General features: G+C 39.6%; 1 protein-coding gene across 1 annotated transcript in view; it reads right to left on the minus strand.

Moving 5' to 3' along the window:
- Positions 1-22,260, minus strand: part of pgfb (placental growth factor b) — a gene marked incomplete at its 3' end in the record, with an annotated part of 78,553 nt that extends 56,293 nt beyond the window's left edge. Inside the window, exon 1 of the mRNA XM_039741179.1 lies at positions 21,461-22,260. Within this exon, the coding sequence (XP_039597113.1) occupies positions 21,461-21,523 (63 nt within the window). The remainder of the gene's footprint in view (positions 1-21,460) is intronic.
- Between the last annotated feature and the right edge of the window lie 730 nt (positions 22,261-22,990).

Raw genomic sequence — 22,990 nt, forward strand, 5'->3', positions numbered from 1 at the left:
CTGCCTTGTGCCCGGTGTTGGCTGGGATTGGCTTCAGCAGACCCCCGTGACCCTGTATTCGGATTCAGCGGGTTGGAAAATGGATGGATGGATGGATTTCAGATCCAAAAACTATTTAGTCTGTATTGCAATCTTGATTGTGAAACCATTTATTTGGTATATTTGCATATTTATACTTCATCCATCCATTCATTATCCAACCTGCTGAATCCGAACACAGGGTCACGGGGGTCCGCTGGAGCCAATCCCAGACAACACAGGGTGCAATGCAGGAAACAAACCCCGGGCAGGGCGCCAGCCCACCACAATATATATACTTTGTTTTTGTAATTAAAGTCCCGTATTTTATTGTTATTTTGACAATGCCATTGTGTGTTCTGTTTATCTGATTGTCACCACCATTTGGTGGCCATTCTTTCATGACTGCAGCCATATTTTTTACAATTGCCATGCCCACTGCCAGTCACATTGAAGCTTATGTCATCATATTCTGCCTATGAAAGATGGCACTGCACTGCTCCTGATATCTGTAAATCAGATCAAAATGTGCTCTTTTTTTCTGTCCGGTATTTTTTCAAAAAAGAGTCAAGGAAACAATATCAAACCAGGGATTTTTGTATTTCGGACATGTATTTTTTTTTTTTAATAATGTTTTGTATTTTTGGTGCTTGTTTTTTCTGGTTTGTGATCACTGACTTTTCTAGTGCTATTTTTGCTCCCACCCTAACAATTTTCAATTCTTGGTCCATCTTATCTTACCAAGTCAAATATAGAGGAAAAGTGTTGCTCGCTTGCCATTTACTGTTTAGCGGTAAGCTGGACAATGATTGTTAAAAGTGGCATTTACACCGAAAGCACATCCATAAGTCATTTTGCTATTGGGACTGAAATATCCAAAGTGGAAAGACTTTTCTACTACAGTATTTCTGGTATTTGAAATAACTGAATTTTTACTTATAAAAGGGGCTAATTCCACAAATAATTAGCTCAATTTACTGTTGTCTCTGGATTATTCATGTAAAAACTTATCTTTTCCAATAATATTTATGGGACTTATTCAAAATTTCTAACAAAGAAAACAATATTAATGCCTGGTCACAAGCTGACCAACCCAGGGTTCAGTTTACAAGAAAGACTTAACTTAAGAAAGTCTTGGATTTTCTGAGAAATCGGTTGTGTTTTAGAGTTAACTGAAGAGAATGAGATTGTGGTCATGTGATAAGCTAGTGTCCTATGCCTGATCTTGTGTAAATAGGTCTTTTTATTAAAGCAGGTTCAGAAAATAAATGGATGATGGAAAGATGAGTGTACAAGAAAAACTGCCATTCGTATTAAAATCTAGCCTTTACAACTGTGTGGGATAAGCACATTAGACATAGAAACAGCCTGAGTCATCACTCATACCAGAGTTACAATGAATATGATGTAAAAGGCAGAAATAAGGTTATAGGTTGAAGTAATCTTTGACGTACTGCTTTCACCTGCTGGGACACGTCTTTGCGTGCACCACACAATGTGTAGTTTTGCAGAACTTCTTTGTTTCAACAGACTGGGCAGAGTCTGATTCAGAGCGAGGGGCTTGATGGATTTCTCATGGATGATTTAATCACACACACTATTCAAGTTTCCAGGCTCCAGATAATGGCATGGTAGTAAACGTCAATGATGTAAATATATACTTGGCCAAATAAGTACCCAAAATGCTAACACCTGCTGCTCACATTTACATGACATTAGCTTGGTATATTATACTTGCCAGGTGCCACAATGTTCACTGCAAACATTTTAGTAGCAATTAATAATTTACTTTTGATGTCTGATATACTGCATTTCTTTGTACCTTGCAAGCTATAAATAACTGCATTGTGTTTGCCATTTATAAGCAACATTCAGTTCATTTGTTTGCTAATTCTTTTTCCATAACTCATCACAGCTGCAGAGTCTGTCTCGGCGTATAAGGTATAAGGGAAGAACCACTCACAAATGGTGCACAGATTGACTGTAAGGCCCACTCAGTCATAGAGCATCAATTTGGAAAAGCCAGCTAAGCTAACCTGCATGTCTTTGGGATATGACAGAAAAATGAATACTCTGGGAAATCCCACATGGACACAAAGAACAAAACACAGTCTGCACACAGTTATTGCCCAATATTGGAATATAGGAAACAATGAAAGCAATGAAGTACAGTGATTGCTTTAATTCTTTTAGTGCAAGAGTATCTCTATATATAACCTTCATTTGGGTCTTGATCTTTGTTTGTCTGCGAATGAATTAGAAGAAGAAGCACTAGATGGCAGTAGAGAGACAGCTAAAACATAGGCATTGCATTAAGAATCTCCTCCAGGCTTATACTACTCAGGACTGTAGTGCTCCAGTCACACCTCAAAACGCAGACATTCAAACTAAACAAATTGTTGTGCTTTAAATTAACTAAAGAGATCATTCAAACTAAACAAATTGTTGTGCTTTAAATTAACTAAAGAGATCTTCATTTAGATATTAATCTTTGTTTGTCCCCGAATTCCACGCATGCGTAGACCACCTTAAAGTTTAGTACATTGTTGTTACTCACAGATGTCAACAATGTGCCGGAATAACGGAAGGGGTGGTGGATAGTGTTACGCTGTTTAGCTCCTGAGGCCTGGTTAGAGAATGAGATTGCCGAAGATAAAAGGTACGTGCCTACGTAACATATGAATGAAAGACAGACAGTGGGTAAAATGAATGACAACGTTACAGCACATTCCGGAAATTATTATTGTTATGTTGTAGCCGTCGAGTGCTGTGCGTCTCACAGTTGTACCGTGCCTTGCTCACATGTCAGTGAAGAGATCCCTATTTATGCTTTAAAGAGCCTGGATACCTATGTGTCCCCCTTTTATAACCATTGCTCCATGTATATTGCCTTACTCTTTGGATTGCCACAAAGCAACCTGCGAGATTGGAGAAAGGTTGAGAAGACATCGTGAGAGGAAACGATAGCGTCGTGAAAATCAGACGGACTGAGAATGGACAGAAGCAGAAATGCTCCTACACCACCACATAATTACTATTCAGACAGTGATTCCGAGTAGGCCGTTCCTATCGAATCAATGTCCAAGGGTTTTCTTTTGTAATTTTGTTTCACTTATAAAAAAATCATAATGCTGTGCGACGAAGGGCCCAGTTCACGACTGGCAGCCGCGTTTAAACAGGGAGTCCTTCACAGACAACTTTAACACGCGCAACGTAGTTGGGCGCACATGGCTAGTTATATTATAATTATGTAACATAATCATAGTATTACAATTTAGTGGCAGTAGTTAAAAGTTAACCCAGATTTGGATCCCACTCTATGTGGAGTTTCAATATTCACCCTGTATCTGTGCAGGTACTTCACTTTCTCTAAATTTGGCTACAGTTAGTCTGTGTATGAGAATATGCCCTGCAGGGGACTGCCATTACATTTGAGGTCAGTCTGTATCTTGTGGCTAATGCAACTAGTATAAGTTGTGGCTTCTTGCGACCCTGTAATGAGAAACGTTACATTTGTAAATGGACGGATGGCAAATCTCAAGGTCTCTTCTTAAATAAGTTTATGTCTGGGAGAATGGAGATTGCCTGGAGTCCTGTTTACATTATCAAAAGTTGCGCTCTAGTGATTTCTAAAAAGTTAACTGCAACATTCTGCCCTTTTTCTGCTGGCACACAGTCACAAAATAATTTCAGCCAAAAATAATCTCTTAAATAAGCTCTTATTTTCGAAATAGCAGCTAAGAGAATAATAGCAAGCATATGAGACATCTAGGCTCAATCTGTATCTTACAATTATACTGTAAGGCAGAAGTTATGCAATATAATTTATAATAAAGAATATACTAAAGATGCTGTGGAGCCTAATTGTAGATTTATGATTGTTACAGTGGAAGACAGATTTAATCCTAGGGAGTAAACTTGCTTTTGTTCCAAATACTTACAGGTTTTTGGGAAACGATCATATTTGGCATTGGCAACAACTAGCCTTGTGCTAAATCTGTTAAGGGACTTGAAAACTATTATATTCCAGTCTATTTACACCTTTGAAGTTGAAATTTGCAATGCTCTAAATTATTTATATAGTCTTTAAAAAGAAACTAAAGGCTTGCAGACCAAGCTAATTATATTACCATACTAGGGGGCTTTGCCCCCTGCTTGCTTCGCTCGCCTGCCTCCTTCCTCCCCCAGGGGTGCACTACACTTCAGCCACTTTGTGTATCTGCTGCTCGCATTGTCAAAGGGGGGGCTGAACGCACGCTGAGGAGATGCGGTCTGATCAGCTGCTGGCTTTCTCCTGCTGCTGCCTTGCTGCGTATTCTGATTGTCGCGATGTACATCAATCATTTAAAAGCCTATACAGCAGCTGTTCTTTTTTCTCAATGCATTGTCTCGCGGGACGTCAAATTGTCTTCCGAGAAGATCACGTTTCATCTCCTTCCAAGCCTGCCAAGATTTTTTTTATAATAGAGAGATAACCCAAAAAGATGCACAATTTATTCAGAAATAGACAGAGAGAGGCCAAGACCATATAATCAATAAGTTGATTTTTGTATGACAGCATATATCATTCTGAATTCCCAGTTTTGAATTACTGTAATTGGTTTAATCCAACAAAAGAAAAAAATACAGGATTGAACAATATACACAGTTCAGCCACATATTTAACACCACGTGCCAAATATTGTTTAGATCCTCCTCATGGTGGTTGTCAAAATAACATTTACATGAATGCCAAGATCCAAGGTTTCCCAGCAGAATATTGCCCAGAATATCACGCTACCTCTGCTGTTTTTCCTTCTTCACATAGTGTATCCTGCTGCCATCTTTTCCATTGGTATCCACATGATCTAAAAGAAAACATGGTACATCAGACCAGACCACTTTTTTCCACTGGTTCCTGGTCCAGTTCTTATGCCCATGTGCTCATACACACTTGTGGCAGCAGACATGGGTGAGCATCTAACCAGTCTACAGCTACATGGCCTCATACACAGCAATCTGTGATTCACGGTGTGTTCTGACACCTTTCTCTCATGGCCAGCATTAAGTTTTTCAGAAATTTGTGCTATGATAGCTGTTCTGTGGAATCAGATCAGGCAGGCTAGCCTTTGCTAACCCACATGCATGAATAAGATTTGGGAACGCATGACCCTGTCACTCTTGGACAACTTTTGGTACCTTGCAAGACCTGCCTGTCTTACGATGCAAGCATGCACACTGGTATCATTTACAACTGCAAATCAGTCTGATGGAATGTTAACAGACGCAGAGAGGAATCTGGAGTCAACAAAAGACACTCAATTAATTATGTGAAAAATGTATAAACTCTGGTCATTGAGTGAAGGCAGGGACCAAGAGCTACCAAATCCAGTTTGGAGTCATGGGTACTAGAGCCTATCCCAGCAGCACTGGCCACAACCTGGAAACCAGCACTGATCAGGGTAGCAATCCAGCACTATGCAGACTCACACACACTAGACTAACTGCACATCTTTGGGATAGACAGAAAAACTGGAAAGCCTGGAGAAATACCTAGATACACACAGGCAGTATAATGCCAGACATTGCACTGCCTTTCCACCCTCTATAGCATATGTAGAAAACCATATTATAGGCATTTTGTATTTTGCCTAAATAAGAAGCTGCATTTGTTTTGTTTGTGGTTCCTTCATCATTATGTTTCTAAAGTGAAATAAAATACATGTGCCTGGAGACCACAGTTGAACCTTATTTTAAACATTTTAGAGAACAACACAGGTTTTAAATAGCATCTTGGTAGAGTGCAATGCAGGAATGCAGTTGATATTGATACCACCACATGACTTACACCATTTTCTAGTAGAATTTGCATGTTGTCTATGTACTTATATGTTTATCCTTCAGGGACTCTATGGTTTCCTTTTCCCCATCCAAAGATATACTATTAAACTGACTGACATATCTAAGTTTTTTCTCTTGTGAGTTTGGGACTGAATGGTATCCAATGCAGCAAGGGCTGCTAATTTATTCTTGCCCTGACTAAGTGAGATATGTATTTTGGGCCTGCATTATGACCTACTGTATAAAGCACAGTGCAGAACATTGCATATAATACAGCATTCTGTGGATATGCAAGAATCGTCAAAGAATCAAGTAATAGGAGTATAAATTATGATGATCACTTTCACTTTGCTAGGGTACCAAGCCAAAAATAAATTTAAGTAAACATTTAATAGATACATGACAATATCTAATGTCAAGGGTAAACACATCAGTATTGAGTATTATCTCAAAAAACATTCATACTCATTAGAACACTATATACATACATTCATCCATTATCAAAACTTCTTAAGTACTTGCAGGCTTACGGGGGCTGAATCAGATACTATGCAAGGTGGAAAATAAACTTGGATGAGGTTAGTGCACATTTAGGGACATACCAAAATTCACTCGCATCAGAGCAAATGCTCTTCTTATGGATGTTGTGGGAAAATTGAACCACCTGGAAATTCCCAAATAAATACTAGTAGAATAGTATAAACCCCACACAAACAGTGAGCAGACCCTAGGACTCTGGAGCTATGAGGAAGAAGCGTAAAATACTTTTCTAACAAGTCATTTCCTGATATCCACTTTTACAACTTGCAACTGCACACGATTTAAATAAAATATTTAGTAGTCACCATGTAAACATGTAGTTTTACTTTCATCTTGTTACATCTAAACCTGAGTTGTCTGCTAAAGGTGGTTACTAAAACCACAACAACACTAAGTGGCAAGGGGGTTAGTAGTCCTGGATGGATATTGCAGGGCCCACTCACACATACTCACACTTGACCAGCTTGGCATTACCAATTAATATAACCTGCAGGTCTTTCAGGATATGGGGAAGACACCCCATGTAGACACAGGGAGAATGTGCACAGTCCACACACACAATGACCAGGCATATGATATGATTTAAACAGATGACAAAATTGCCTACTAGATATCAGGTCAAAGGCAGCCTTTTAAATTTTTTGCAGTGCTTTCAGTTTTCATTATATCGTCTTAGAGGACGCCTGTCAGCATATTTCACAGAGTTTCACAGGGCAGCAAACCTGATGAAAATAGCATTTCTGTGGTGTATTTCGCAAGCCTAGGAGCTGGACACCTCTTGTAAATGGCAAAATCAAGATGGTGACTTTACCAGAATAGATCTGTATTCCACCGAGAATATGATTAATGGCACAAACATAATCAAGAATATAATCAAGAATAGACTGTATAGGTAATGATCAGCCCGATATCCAATGTGTTTAGCCTTTACAGAGGTAAATATAATTGCATCAATGCAAACTGATGCTGTAGATATGGCAAGAGTTGTCCTAGCAGAGCCCCTGTTTGTTTCCTATAAATAAAGTCCACCTTTATAGTAAAACTATATAACAGTATGTTTATCTAATTAGCCTGTTTCCTCTCTTTTTGCATAGAGCGTTATTCTGCATTGTTGATACACAATGGATGGATCAATATCCTTTAGGTGGCACAATTAAGTTACTGAAGTTTGGAAGCTTCATGGTGAAATTTGTTAAAAAGCATTGCATGTCTTTAAATTTACAGTAAAGCAATCAGAAGAAAATAAAAGCCATTCCAAAAATAATTCTTCCCATATCTTAACAAGTGAAACACGAAGGCAGATTAAGTGACTTGTGCAGGTTGTATCAGTGGTGGGGGACTGAAACAACGTCCTTGTTAAAGTCAGCCATAACTTAAACAAACGTTTGGATTTTAACCACAAAAAGAGTCTGAATTAACATAACCTGCCCCAAATCATGGTGTTCATAAGAAACATAATGATTTACTTCATGAGGCAGAAGAACATAATAAACAAGATTTGGAATATTTAAAAAATGTATGATTTAATTTAAATGTTTAAAGTCTAACTTATTCTAAATTATATAGAAATCTGTCATTGTTCACCCTTTGATAGCAGTCCATAGAGAGCTACAGTAGATACCTCACCTTACAAATTAAAAATAACACCATACTCATAATCACAGACGTTGAAATAGTCTCAAACACACACATGTTGATCTTTGACATTTGACATTTTTAACCTTCTGGGAGTGACTCTTAGAGGACTAGGACCACAGGTAAAGAATCAAATATCAAAAATATTAACACATTTGTAATCAGCAACCTTAAAATAGTATAAAATTACACTCCACCTGCCCCATTTTTATGGAGGGTTAGTAAAAATGAGTACTTTTGACCACTCGTATCCCATTAGGGTGTGAACCGTTGGGGTTAGTTGATGTGGCATGAACAATCTGAAGTCCTTTTGACCATTTGTGCTGACGACACCTATTGGTTTACTCTTTATCATGAGGGTGTAATTTCCTGCACAAAATGAGGACCAAAAATGGCCATAGCATTAGGGTCTTTTCATGTCTAGAGGGCCAAAAGTAGGGTGGAACTCCAAAAACCTTGCTGTCTTGCAGATCTAGACAGCAGGATGAGTTGAGCGGTATATCGTATTTGGGGATTTTTTCATACCAGCGAGTCAAGAGGCACTGACCAAATAAACTAAAGTGACTTCAAAGCATTCATAAGTAATTGTTAGGAATGCCAGTTTTATTATACAGTTGCTATTTATTAGTTAGTATGACAAATGGCAACATCATTCTAAAAATGTTAAGCGAAAGACTAAGCTTTTCCCACATTGCTGTCAGGTTACTAGCTTTGATGTGATGTAACACTGCAATCACAAAGCATTTTTATTAAGTCATGGAGGCACAATAGTTTACAACTGCAATTACATTCATCCAGAATCGAGGGTTAAAATCCTACACCTTGTCATTGTCTGTAGAGAGTGTGCACATTCTTCCTATGCCAGCATCAGCTACTGGTTTTCCTCTCACATTTAAGGACATACTGATTAAGTTAATTGGTTCTTCCAAGCTGGCCTTGTTTAAGTGGGTTTTTGCAAGAGGTTTTTGCTGTCCAAACCCATTTCCTATCATTCTCTCAGTACTGGCCTCCAGCAACCTTGAGTTGGATTTAGTAGGGTTAGGGTTCGCATGTTATACTCTGTTACAAATTAAATTGAGAACGTATGCTTCACTGCAGCACTTATCATAAAAATATCATAACAAATCCTCGGCACACGTAGAGAAATGGCTCTAAGAAAGTTACTGGTGGACAAAGATGCATCTACTATAATGACATAGACTGCATCCTCTGACTCTACTCTGTAAGAGACCTTCAATAATTCTATTGTGTTTCAGTACAAAATAAACTTTACAATTTTCTTTTTCTGCTTGCTAATATATGCTGACCAAAGCCTACTGTATAAAATATGGAAAAAAATTGGGACTTCTAAAACAAATAAACTTTCTTCACATCACACTGGCAAAATGTCCCCAACACCTCTTCGTAATAAAGCAAGAGTAGCTATTTTATATAAAGTAATGAGGCTTTGGCTTACTACTTATCTCAGCGTAATATTTTTTCAGATACCAGAGGTCACTTTGAGGTAATAAATCTTATAATAATAAACACTTGGTTCTTAGCATAATAAACAAAGAAAATTCAATAAACACTGAATACTCTTCATATGCAGTTAAGAACAAAGCCTGTTGACTTTACATTTATCAGTAGAGGTTATGTTGTTTTCTTTCACAGTTTTCACTACGCAGAATGCACTGGCATTGATCAGGAATAAGAGTCAGGTGGTCAGAGGTCACAGTCCTTAGACAATGTCCATGACGTTCCCTTCATGTGATCATTTTGGGGCTCTCGTAGGAAGAAAATATATAAATCAGAGTTCATTTTATCAAAGTATATTGAACTGAAACTGTTTAACTCATTGTAGTTTTACATTATATGTACGCACACATACTGGCCACCCATTTACAGTTGGTTTCTGCTTTGATCCTAGTATTGCTGAAAAATATATCAACCAAGTTCAAGAAATAGATGCATTAATGGAAATCCATCCATCCATCCATCCATTATCCAACCCGCTATATCCCAACTACAGGGTCACGGGTGTCTGCTGGAGCCAATCCCAGCCAACACAGGGCGCAAGGCAGGAAACAAACCCCAGGCAGGGCGCCAGCCCACCACAGGGCACACACACACACACACACTAGGGACAATTTAGAATCGCCAATGCACCTAACCTGCATGTCTTTGGACTGTGGGAGGAAACCCACGCAGACACGGGGAGAACATGCAAACTCCACGCAAACCCGGGTCTCCTAACTGTGAGGCAGCAATGCTACCCACTGCGCCACCATGCTGCCATTTATGGGAATATACATGTGAATATTAAATACCCTATAAGTTTGAACAGGTTGAAGCAGGTTTGATGTATGGATAAATCTAATATACAGTACAAAGCTCATTGTGTGTCTTTGCTCTTTATATAATTCCACACCCTTGGTCCAATCTTAATAGAATTTTGCACACATATCCCATTTTGTAGGGAAGAGACCACAGACTACTTTGGAATCCAATATTTTGATCCTGGGGTATATTTGAAGGGTGTTCCTTTTCACTACAGTGATTTTAATGACAGTCCCACCTAGTGGCTCAGAGCAAGTGAAACACCAGAAATGACAAAAGCCAAACTAGCAGACAAAAGGATCAGAGCTTAAAATTACTTACCTGGGCAATGTCTGGTGCTCTGGCGAGAATTTTATATATTTAATTGATTCCTTTCCAAACTTGCCTTACACATTATGATGGGTGGTACATCTGTGTGTCTCTCTAACCAGGTACAAAGAGCATCAAAATCCATCCATCCATTATCCAACCCGCTATATCCTAAGTAGGGCGCACACACACCAAGCACACACTAGGGACAATTTCGGATTGCCAATGCACCTAACCTGCATGTCTTTGGACTGTGGGAGGAAAGCGGAGCGCCCGGAGGAAACCCACGCAGACACGGGGAGAACATGCAAACTCTACGCAGGGAGGACCCGGGAAGCGAACTCGGGTCTCCTAACTGCGAGGCAGCAGCGCTACCAGTGCACCACCATGCCGCCCGCATCAAAATTCTTATCAAAAATAATTATTTTACCACCATACAAAATATTGTGCCTAGGAACCAAAGATTTCTTGCACTTACTTCTAAAATGTATCTGTGTGCCTGTCCCCACTCGAGTCACACTACTTTCTTGCCAGTTAAGCCTTTGTCCCAATGCACCATCTGATTCCAAACTTGATAAGCCACTGACAATTAATGGAAGCCAAACTTCACGCTGGTGTTACTCCTTAGAAATCACTTCCAGGGTCAGGAATGTTCTTTAAAGTCCCGGGACTGTCTCCATAGAGCTCTCTCTGTCATCCCCTGGGTATCCTTACATTCATGTTTCCTACTACACAGTTAAAGGTAAAAGTACCCTTGGTATGTTTCAGGATTTCCTGCCCTTCATACCACACAGGAACGGTCTGCTGCTGCGTGACAGACTGAGGGAATTATCCAAACCTTATGCACACTCTTACTTCACTTCCCACAACGTAATTAATATCTGGGAACTCCTTTAGTAGTTATGGCCTACCACGTCTGGCAGATATTTACTCATTCTCTTTAGTTAGTAGTATCAGAACCTTAAAAAAAAAAAGTAGTTCACCAACTCTTTTTCAGAAAAGCAACCTGGCATTGTACACATATGTACATATACAGTATATGAGGCAAAGCAGTGGCTCTCCTAATCTGAAACACAAGGACAAAGTAGTGCAAAAACTATAATCAGAAACAAATTTCTATTAAAAAGAGCACTAAGGGGCTCAGCACACTTAGAAACACGACCAAAAATAAATATAAAAATAAAGCTTTCCTGCTGTTTTGGGCCTGAATAGTCCATATGTATCTATGCATCTTGCTTTCCCATGTAACAACCTCCAGAATAACTTTAGTCACCTCCAGGTCACACATCATAAATCTGTAGCCTTACCGCCTTCATGCCAGTGATCCTTTGCCCCAGCTTATCTCCTGACACTGAGCACAATTAGCACTGGCAGGAAGCGGCATCTTAAATCTCACCTGGAGTTTACTTTGTGGTCTTTCCAGGAACCACTGCTGGGTTCAGTGAATACCATAAGTGCCAGGGTCAATTCCATACAGGGGTTTATGGCATTCTTAGATCCCACTGGAGTTCCAGACACTGATTTATAGTTAATAAGCAGGTGCCCAGGACAGCCCTTAAATTGTTTCTATTCCTGTATTAATGGTGAAGCCCTTTTATGTCATCTTTGGGATTCTTGTCTGCTATGTAGTAGTTTGGAGGATTAAAGGTGAGGTCCATCAATTCAATGTTATGTACTAGCACTGCCAAAAAAAACCCTTCTGATGGACATTTCATGGATTCCTACCTCACACTTGTCTCTGCTTACCTAGGAAAGCAAAGACTGTCTTTTAGCAGTTGATGGATATCTTCTTATGTGGCCCTTGTCTTACTACCACAGCCAATCCTTTATATTATGTATGTAGAAAACGTTAATAGTAGCACTTTAAAAGAAAATAATAATTAACTGTTGCCCTTGAGGAATCTGGATTTAGTTTCAGACTCAGTACATTCTCCTTGTGTTTATGTGGTGCTTTCCTGGGTATTCTGGTTTTCCCACACATCTCAAAGATGGACATGTTAAGTTAACTGGTAACTCTCAATAAGCCAAGCATACAGTGCAACCAGAAAGTATTCACAGCGCATCACTTTTCCCACATTTTGTTATGTTACAGCCTTATTCCAAAATGGATTAAATTCATTTTTTTCCTCAGAATTCTACACACAACACACCATAATGACAACGTGAAAAAAGTTTACTTGAGGTTTTTGCAAATTTATTAAAAATAAAAAAACTGAGAAATCACATGTACATAAGTACTCACAGCCTTTGCTCAATACTTTGTCGATGCACCTTTGGCAGCAATTGCAGCCTCAAGTCTTTTTGAATATGATGCCACAAGCTTGGCACACCTATCCTTAGCCAGTTTCGCCCATTCCTCTTTGCAGCACCTCTCAAGCTCCATCAAATTGGATGGGAAGCATCGGTGCACAGCCATTTTAAGATCTCTCCAGAGATGTCCAATCGGATTCAAGTCTGGGCTCTGGCTGGGCCACTCAAGGACATTCACAGAGTTGTCCTAAAGCCACTCCTTTGATATCTTGGCTGTGTGCTTAGAGTCGTTGTCCTGCTGAAAGATGAAGCGTCGCCCCAGTCTGAGGTCAAGAGCGCTCTGGAGCAGGATTTCATCTAGGATGTCTCTGTACATTGCTGCAGTCACCTTTCCCTTTATCCTGACTAGTCTCCCAGTTCCTGCCACTGAAAAAATATCCCCACAGCATGATGCTGCCACCACGTTGCTTCACTGTAGGGATGGTATTGGCCTGGTGATGAGCGGTGCCTGGTTTCCTCCAAACGTGATGCCTGGCATTCACACCAAAGAGTTCAATCTTTGTCTAATTAGACCAGAGAATTTTGTTTCTCATGGTCTGAGAGTCCTTCAGGTGCCTTTTGGCAAACTCCAGGCGGGCTGCTATGTGCCTTTTACTAAGGAGTGGCTTCCGTCTGGCCACTCTACCATACAGGCCTGATTGGTGGATTGCTGCAGAGATAGTTGTCCTTCTGGAAGGTTCTCCTCTCTCCACAGAGGACCTCTGGAGCTCTGACAGAGTGACCATCGGGTTCTTGGTCACCTCCCTGACTAAGGCTCTTCTCTCCCGATCGCTCAGTTTAGATGCCCAGCCAGCTCTAGGATGAGTCCTGGTGGTTTCAAACTTCTTTCACTTAAGGATGATGGAGGCCACTGTGCTCATTGGGACCTTCAAAGCAGCAGACATTTTTCTGTAACCTTCCCCAGATTTGTGCCTCGAGACAATCCTGTCTCGGAGGTCTACAGACAATTCCTTTGACTTCATGCTTGGTTTGTGCTCTGACATGAACTGTCAACTGTGGGACCTTATATAGACAGGTGTGTGCCTTTCCAAATCATGTCCCAATCAACTGAATTTACCACAGGTGGACTCCAATTAAGCTGCAGAAACATCTCAAGGATGATCAGAGGAAACAGGATGCACCTGAGCTCAATTTGGAGCTTCATGGCAAAGGCTGTGAATACTTATGTACACGTGCTTTCTCAGTTTTTTTTATTTTTAATAAATTTCCAAAAATCTCAAGTAATGTGTAACTTTTTACACGTTGTCATTATGGGGTGTTGTGTGTAGAATTCTGAGGAAAAAATTAATTTAATCCATTTTAGAATAAGGCTGTAACATAACAAAATTTGGAAAAAGTGATGCGCTGTGAATACTTTCCAGATGAACTGTACATGAGTAACAACCTCAATAGACTGTTACAATTTTCCTGATGTATGAGATGGGCTTTCACTCTGACCTGGGAAGAGCAGTCCGAGGCAATAAATGGATGAAGGCAATGCTATTGGTTTTGGCTGACCATATTTATACATGAGAGTACTACAACTACAGCAACTACAATATAGATTAATATAGTTCACATTACGTCCAGTCTGATGTAACATGACCAAAAGACAGAAGCAGGCATATTAGTCAAAATACATAAATGTAAAACATGAGCTTGTAGTTTACTCTTGGGATCGTATTCTTCCAGTAGGTGTGAAGTGTCCAGGCTGGTCTTCCATATCCGATCATAAAGCACCTTTTCTCGCACTTTTTTTCTGATGTACAACTATAGTAACTACAACATTAATAGTGATAATCCTCAAAAACATGTCTTTGAATAACCAAAGGGTGATGTTTTGCTTGGTTTCTTAGAAGGTAAAAATGAAGCTAGTTCTTCATAGCTGTAATTTGTTGAGTTGCATACACAACATTAACTCACATATCAAAACAAAAAACAGAGAGGCAAGGACCCACCATAGAGAGAGTGGTGAGGACTTAAGTATTCGTTAGGAGAGAGTCACAACCCAGCCCAGCAACAGGAGAGACGATAGACTGTTTCATATTCTGAAAATAATGGTCCAGTTAATTGATCAATGGAGGAAGTTGCCCATACAAACAAACATTTTTCTCATTGTTGTGCACCGACTTTTGTGTTTTATTGCAATTCTAGGCCTAGTTCTAGAGGACTGCAGGCTTTCACTCCAACCAGATTTAATTTGAAGTCAGTCTTTGTTGTTAATTAAATAGCATTCTCAAATGTGTTTATTCCAAGTCCTGGTTTGTTGGAACTTATCCTGGCAGCACTCAGCACAAGGCCGGCACCAATATTGGATAGGGCAGTAGCCCATTGCAGGGGAAACTCTTACACACAACCATTCTCACAAACCAAAACTGGAATCATCAATTAACCTAAAATATTTTTTAAATAGTGGGTATGCACCAGCTCTCTGTCTTCGCCTCAGAAATTACTTTTACTGCAGCGTTTACTTTTCCAAATGCCTTTTACTGCTATAGCTTTTAGAACAATGGAGTTGTCTTAGTTTCTGCATTTTTTTTCTTTAATATTTCATTTCACTCAATTTTTAAGAATATACCAAAAAAGTACCAACTGCTAACAGCTTTCATTCTTCCATTTCACGAGTCTACAAATGTTTTTCAGAGTTTTCTGCAGCTAGCGCCACTGTGACACTCCTGTTCAAAGTAATATGTCGTAATGAACACCAAATGCATCACATTTCTTTGTTTCCATGCTAACTGTTTTCTTTATGCTTTTTTCATTTTAATTCATTAAAAGCATGGTCATTGTCAATTAAAAACTACGTTGTACTTGTGAAATTCAGACAATAAAACTTTAAAACACTTCAAATCACTTAACCAGTACTAACTATACAATGACCTACGATTGGAAATGAGAATGATCACATTCACAGGACTGAGTCAATTATGTGTGATATGGCGCTGCTGCCTTACACATCTGGTGATTTGGGTTTAAATCTCACACCCAGTCACTGATTTCTATGGAGTTTGCAAGTTCGTCCTATCTCTAGAGTTTTCTCCAGTGCCAGTGTAAATGTGCAAGCATGGGACCTGCAGTGGGCAGTTGTTTCCAGCCTTTGTAGCGTGCGGCCAGGGCTCTTGCCCGACTGGGACGCCTCCACGCTGAGAAGACCAGGGGAGTAAGCGTGGCCAGAGCTTCACCTCCCCCAGGATTCTGGATGTCAACCCCCCTGGGTTGCAGCAGTACCTCAGACTCCTGCAGGGCTGCATGGGAGTTGGAGTTTGGTGCAGCCCTGTTGGGATCCGCAGGCACCACCAGGGGGTGCTGCAGCAGGAGCTGTTGAGCCCGTATGGGCAGTTCTTCAGCCACACCTGGATGTGCTGCTGGAAACGAGTAATCAAGCACCTGGAGCACTTCCGGGTGCATTATAAAAGGAGCCAGAGTCGGGAGGAGGAACGACGAAGCTTGACCCGAGGACTGAAGGAGGAGAGAAGGAAAAGAGTAAAAGAAGTAGTAGTTAGTAATTCTGCGGTGGGTTGGCACCCTGCCCAGGATTGGTTCCTGCCTTGTGCCCTGTGTTGGCTGGGATTGGCTCCAGCAGACCCCCGTGACCCTGTATTCGGATTCAGCGGGTTGGAAAATGGATGGATGGATAGTTAGTAATTATTTGTGCTGTGCTTGGACTGTCTCTTACGTGTGGGGAATGGGGAAGGCGTTTCCCACAAGAGAAAAAGAGAAAACAAACCTAGTGTGCATTGAACTTGTGTCCCACGCGTGGCGGTGCCAGCCTGGTGGACCACACCTTATATCAGGATAGGCTTCAGGACTTCACATCTCTGAATCTGAATAAGCAGGTCACATAATGTTGTGCTAAGCGGTGAACCAAAGAGGTGCAGTGCTATAACATTTACAATATATAAGATTAAATATAGCCTTTGAGCTACTGTCCAGGCCAGGTCTTGCTGATCTTTTCTGATCTGATAAGGGAAGACTTCAGAGCAGTGAAAGCAAATGCTGTTGAGATCTGACATGTGGTAACCCCTGGCTGCCTTCATGAATTTCTGAATGCATTTCACAAAGAATGGCTGGGGTCAGCATCTATCTAATGACACCAAAGTAAACTGAACTGGAATTTGTAATGTCCGTAAATGCTGACCAAAGTGATCACTAAAGACTGTAATGTTATTACTATCCAAACATACCCTGAGCAGTGTAGCTTCTTTTTTTTTATGTGACTTTCTTCTTGTACTTTAACACTGAAACCAGAAGAATAGGCTTAAGACAAGAAGTCCAGACATTACACAAAGCAGACGAGGTAATTCACCTTTACATTTAAATCATGATAATGATAAAAAAAAAAAACGATTTGATAATGGTTGTTTCACTTTAATAATTGGTAGCACTTGGCAAAATGAGGAGGCCACTCTCCTCGCATTACACTGACTGCAGCAGCAAAACAGAAAGAAGCCCAGTGAGATAAGAACATGTGACACGTTTACACTTTAACACAATGCTGCCATAGGATTAACACCTTCTCCCTAAAATAGATGCACAAGTCATAGCTAATGAAATGTTTTTTGGACACTCTGCTATTTGACATTACAATTACAATCAGTTTGATTAAATGAAACACAGTCAAATAAAGTGGCGCTATTAGATAAAAATCAAAAACTTAAGTGAACTGCACATTGCAAGAGGGATTATATATTAACAAGACTCTGCGCAAGTCAATACTACAGACCCTGTCATTCATTATTAAAAAATATCTAAAGGAGCCAGGTATGCATTGTTTACCAGTTCTATTTTCAATATAAATAAATTAATCAGCACACTTTTTTTATCATCAGGAAACCTGAATGAGAACCTTTTGCTTGTTCCAAGTATTACAGGTCATTTTTTATTCCTTTTTTTTTACATTGCAATGGTTTAATTCTGAAAAAATGTCAAGTCACCAAATGAAGCAAAAGTCCGTGTTTTTAACTGTTCCTCCTTGCTTAATACTTATGATATCTTCTGAACCAAAGTACTCTGCATGAGAAGCAATGACCCCTAAAGTATCTGTGGACACAAGGCCATCACATGCTCAGGCTGCAGCATTTGTATGCAACTGTGCCAAGCAGCTATCTTCATTTGGATGGAAGAAAAAGAAAACAAAAATCCCACATTTCACTGCACATGTTTGGGATCTAGCTAGCCTCTCGGCGCCAGAGACCGCCTACCTGGCATGGAACTTGGTGAGCCAGGAGGATAAAGGCTAACATCTATCTATCTTGTCCTTGAGGAGCCATGCATTCTACATGGTTTGCCAGCTGGTTTCCCACAGAAAAAGCTGTGTAATTGGAAGAATGTGTAATAAGGAGTTTGTTTTAGGATATAAGTGAATTGTTATTGTACATTTGTTAAATATCAATGATTATATTTATTACAGTAAAAATAGGAAACATAAAATCAACATGATGCAAATTCCTGTCACGTTAAATAAACATCAAAGAATGCTTACTAGACTCAATTACTAAAGGTGAATATTAAAGACAATAGCTGTTTCATATTGTGAATTTCCCTTTCGGATTAATAAAGTATCTATCTGTCTATCTATCTATTTTATAGGCCCATACAGAAGAAAAGACTTCAAAAATGCGGAGGAACTTATATTTGCAACAGAGAGTACTCCATGCATTCCACAAGATGACTCACCCAACTTAAACGTTAGGAAGAGTTCTTTGAATGAAATCCACTGGCTGCACAATTTAAAACTATGATTTTGCACTCTGTTGCATTTCTTTTAGAAATTAGAAAGTTTTCAATAGAAGTGTGAAATTTATCAAAAGTCATACATTATGTATTTCAAAACCACGTAGAATTGGCCAACACAACTCAAGGAATTATCCGCTTGACATAGAGGAAAGTGATTTTTCACAGGGTTAAATATAGATGCAGTCTTGCAAAATTCCCTGCCTTATATACATAAACCAAATTGGGTTAGGGTCAGTAAAAGCTGAGGTATACTCAACAGTTATACTACAGAGAGGCATACTTTGACACATTGGCACAAGATCTCGAGAAGGTGATACATTCAGCCGCTGCTTTGGTCTAGTTTGTTTTTTACTTCGAGCCAGTTAGTGAGGTGGAAGTTAGTTTAAGGTTCATGGTTTTAAGCCTCATCTGTACCTCCAAGAGTCCCTGCATAATTAGAGGTCGGGACATCTGGGTCATCAAAATATTACAAGCGCCTGGCTGACCAATCTCAATTTACACATCTCCCGTCCTTGGAGGACCAGTGTTTTCTGGGTTTCATTTAAGATGATCCTCTCTTTTAACCTAATCTGTGTAGCTATTTTCCCAGCTGTGCGCAACTCATATATTTGTTTCCTTCTGCAATTCCTCTGACTTAAAGCACTTTAGTAGTATTTTTTGTTAGATTAAGTGTACAGATAATTAAACGTATAATCTCGTAGCATTCTAATATCATATTATTCAAGTCACACAGATGTTTAAGACGATTAACTATAACAATTTTGTTGCAGACATTAAAAGTCAGTTATTTTGCAACATATGAATATCTCTTAGTCAATGTAATCTAAAATACTTCATTGCATATGTGAGTTTAAACTTTATGTGTTGTAGTTTCTCAGTGGTAGCCAGTCTAGTTTAATAAAACAAGACGTCTGGCAGAGAACCACTAGGTACGGTTGATGTGTAACAGCATGTATTGGCAAGAGACAAAGTCAGTCTTCAAAGATCATAATATCAGGAGGTCTTTATTGTACCCAATCTTAAATTAGCAACAATGTTTAGGCTTTAATAAAATTGACCTGTGGCCTAACTTTTGGCATGATTACAAATTCCTATTAGAATCAGACAGAGTGAAATCGGCCTTTCTCTAAAACATCAGCACAAATGTGCATTACGGTTGTGATCACATGTTTGCCAGGTCACATATTTACTAAAAGTTATGTCGTTTTTGGCAAGTGTAAACTTCGGGCACTAATCATTACTTGATCGTTAACACAATACAATGGTGTCTGCTTATCCCAAAACAAAGGGTTTATTAAATATTTTAGAAATTAGATGTTTGTTTTATGATTTAGAGATTAAAAACGCCTGGTTATCTCATCCAACCCAAACTGTACAAGAGCAAAAGGAAAGACCATAACAGAAATAACGCCAAACAAAGCGTCCAGCTAAGCACAAAGCTGGGGGTGATGTTTTCTATACCGTGAGTAGCCTAACTGTTCCGGATTAGCTACCATTGAATTTACAGCGTAGTGGGGCATACAGTATAAAACCAAGATACTAACCATAGTGTACATTCACCTTGTCAGCATTCAGTGCTTTTCCGTATTCAGACCTGGCCAGTTCTACCCATAAAATAATATGAAGACATAAAAAACTGTTTTAACAGAAAGCGGAAGGTACTCAGAAATGTAAGGATCAAATAATGTGAAGTATTTGAATGTTACATTGACTAAGTATTGACATATTCATACTTAATTATTTACGTAATCTTCTGTCTGCTGGCAATGGCGAAGAGAAAGACAAAGTTTACCAGTTATTCATAAAATATAACAAAAAAATTCGAACACCAACGCGTAACCTTTTAATAACAAAACGGAGTACTTTCAGTCTGTGAAAGGCTCCCTTTGAAAGCACTGCACGTGAATGCCAATTCGCATTCAAGGCTGGCAGGACTGATGCATTGTGTTCCACTATAATTGCCCCCTTTCAGTTTCCGATTTATTCATCCATTCATTCTTTATCGAGGCAAACTAATCCATTTTCTGTACCGCTGCCTATCACGTTTGCTTCGGGGACAAGGCATGAATCAACCCTGGACGGGCGCAGACCACACTAACTCTCACGGGGTTAGTTTAGCGAAGCCTGTTAACTTACCGCAGCACCAAAATTACTAGCAGCAGTGTGAAGGGCTGGCGACAAATTCATCGATCCAAGCGATGCAATACAACAGTTACTTTTAACTCCACATTTGCACGTGCGAGTTGTCTGTTTTCGGATTTGCTATTTATTCTATTATTTTCGATATTTTCTGTCATTAGTAAACAGAGTTTTCTCGTAGGTTATAAATTATACATAGTTTTGTTATAATAGTACCTGGATCAAGTTAAAATCAAAACATATCAACTGTAAGAAAATACTTCTGGATGTGACGCTTACGCCACGCACGGGATTTTTCACTTTAATAATATGAAAAAAACCAAACAAAGCAATCCACCGTCTTCTGAGGTTTACTCATTTTTAACAATCTAGCACCATCACGAGAATTTCAACAGGGTGAAACAAGCTCTTCTCTCTGTGCCACTAAGGACTGTGTGACACGAACGCGCATGCGCGTTCACCATCACGAGACTAGTTTGGCTCCTGCGGACTGGAGCAGGAGCCGGTGGTAAAGCGACGCGCAGTCTCACAAGTGCTTTCGTATGCCACGGAGTTCAGGACGCACTTTTATTCCAGCTTTTCATCATACACTAATTCAGGTTTTGTCCCATCAATCAAAAGACTGAAATATTAGGGGGAAATAGCTGCTTCTTACCTGAGCAGGTGACAGCGGTAGTAGAGCAGTTATCAACTTGACGAGACAGATAAAAAATCTCATCGCGAGTGTGTCATCCGTTTTTAATTTCAGGAATCAGTCCGAATCGCTTGCAAGTGACATAGATTGACAGACAGATCCAGCCAGAAGCAGTCCCTCAAGCACCGTGGTTTGTAGTCGGAGTGCAAATCCCAGTAAAGATTGCTTGGCAATTCACTCAGATTTTCCAGTATCCCTCCTCTGTAAAGTTGTGTGAAAGCAACGAGCGCATTGTCACGTCCAGCAGGGAGCTGACTTACAAACTGACGCAAGAAGAAAAGAAGCAGGAGGGACGGACAAACGACAATCCAACTCCGAGCGGGACACCGGCTTAGCACACCAGTATTTCTTCTTGCCTTTAAACCGTATTTTCCTCAGGAAAAGCCGGATGTTTTCGTTTTGCGTCAAATAGTAGCAAAACAAAGTTAAGCGTTTCTTGAAATTCAAAGACTAGTAGAAATTAACAGCATAATTTGCGTAAAATATGCTATGCAAATCAATACCCACAAAGCAGTAATGACTCATCAATCAATTTAATTTATCCTCCAAAATATGACATGATTAAGCTGCGACAAAGCAATAGATATAATAAGAATGACTGTAAGTAAAAAAGTATACGCAGTGTCCGTGCTTGCTAGATCTGGCTACTTGGAGAACTCCGAAGGTTTCACCGGTTGCTTTGCCAGTTGAAATTCGCAGACACTCTTGAGAACATCTCTGCTAATTCCACTGCCTGGTCCACGAAACTCCGCCCTTATTACGGGACTGGCCGAGACGAGCCGCTCCTTGCTTCTGCTTCCTGCACTCTTAATAGTATACCTCAGGGCTACCTTCCCAAGTGATTCACTCTTTTTATTTTAGAAACGTTGAGCAACATACATATACACACACACACACACACACACACATATGATATATCTTAACAGACTGAGTGGGGCCATATCTGTTTACCGGTTCACTATGAAATATATCTAAAAATAAGTTTAGAAATAGGAAAACAAGGGAGGGATCATTAAAGGAAGAACTCAAAGTAATGACCTAATAAACAAAAGAAGATTTGTGGGACCGACTGGTTTTCGGAATAGCGAGATGAGGTGGGTTCCCGGCTCATATATTTGACATTCTCCTACATACCTTTCCTTCCAGTTAAACTCTTCTCCTGATTTATATTGTTATTTTATATTTATTTTTCAAACAAAGGTTTGCATCTGAGGTGATTCTAACGTGGTTTGAAAAACTTGGGAACCCCATAAAAAAAGAAAAAAGCTAATTGGCGTTCTCAGCTGTTGATGCACTATTATTATCTAACACTCAGTTAAAACACTGAGAATCCAGGACTGTTCTCAGCTGGTTTCGGCTGGTTACAGAGAATCTTCACCTTATCATAAGGCAGAAATATCACGTTAGCCAAAAGTATTCATTTTGGACTTGGGATTTTGGAGTCTCCTACACTATAGTACATTTGCACTGGAAAATCATCAATTATATATT

This window comes from Polypterus senegalus, chromosome 18 (genome assembly GCF_016835505.1).
Source record: "Polypterus senegalus isolate Bchr_013 chromosome 18, ASM1683550v1, whole genome shotgun sequence".
Classification (NCBI taxonomy): domain Eukaryota; kingdom Metazoa; phylum Chordata; class Cladistia; order Polypteriformes; family Polypteridae; genus Polypterus; species Polypterus senegalus.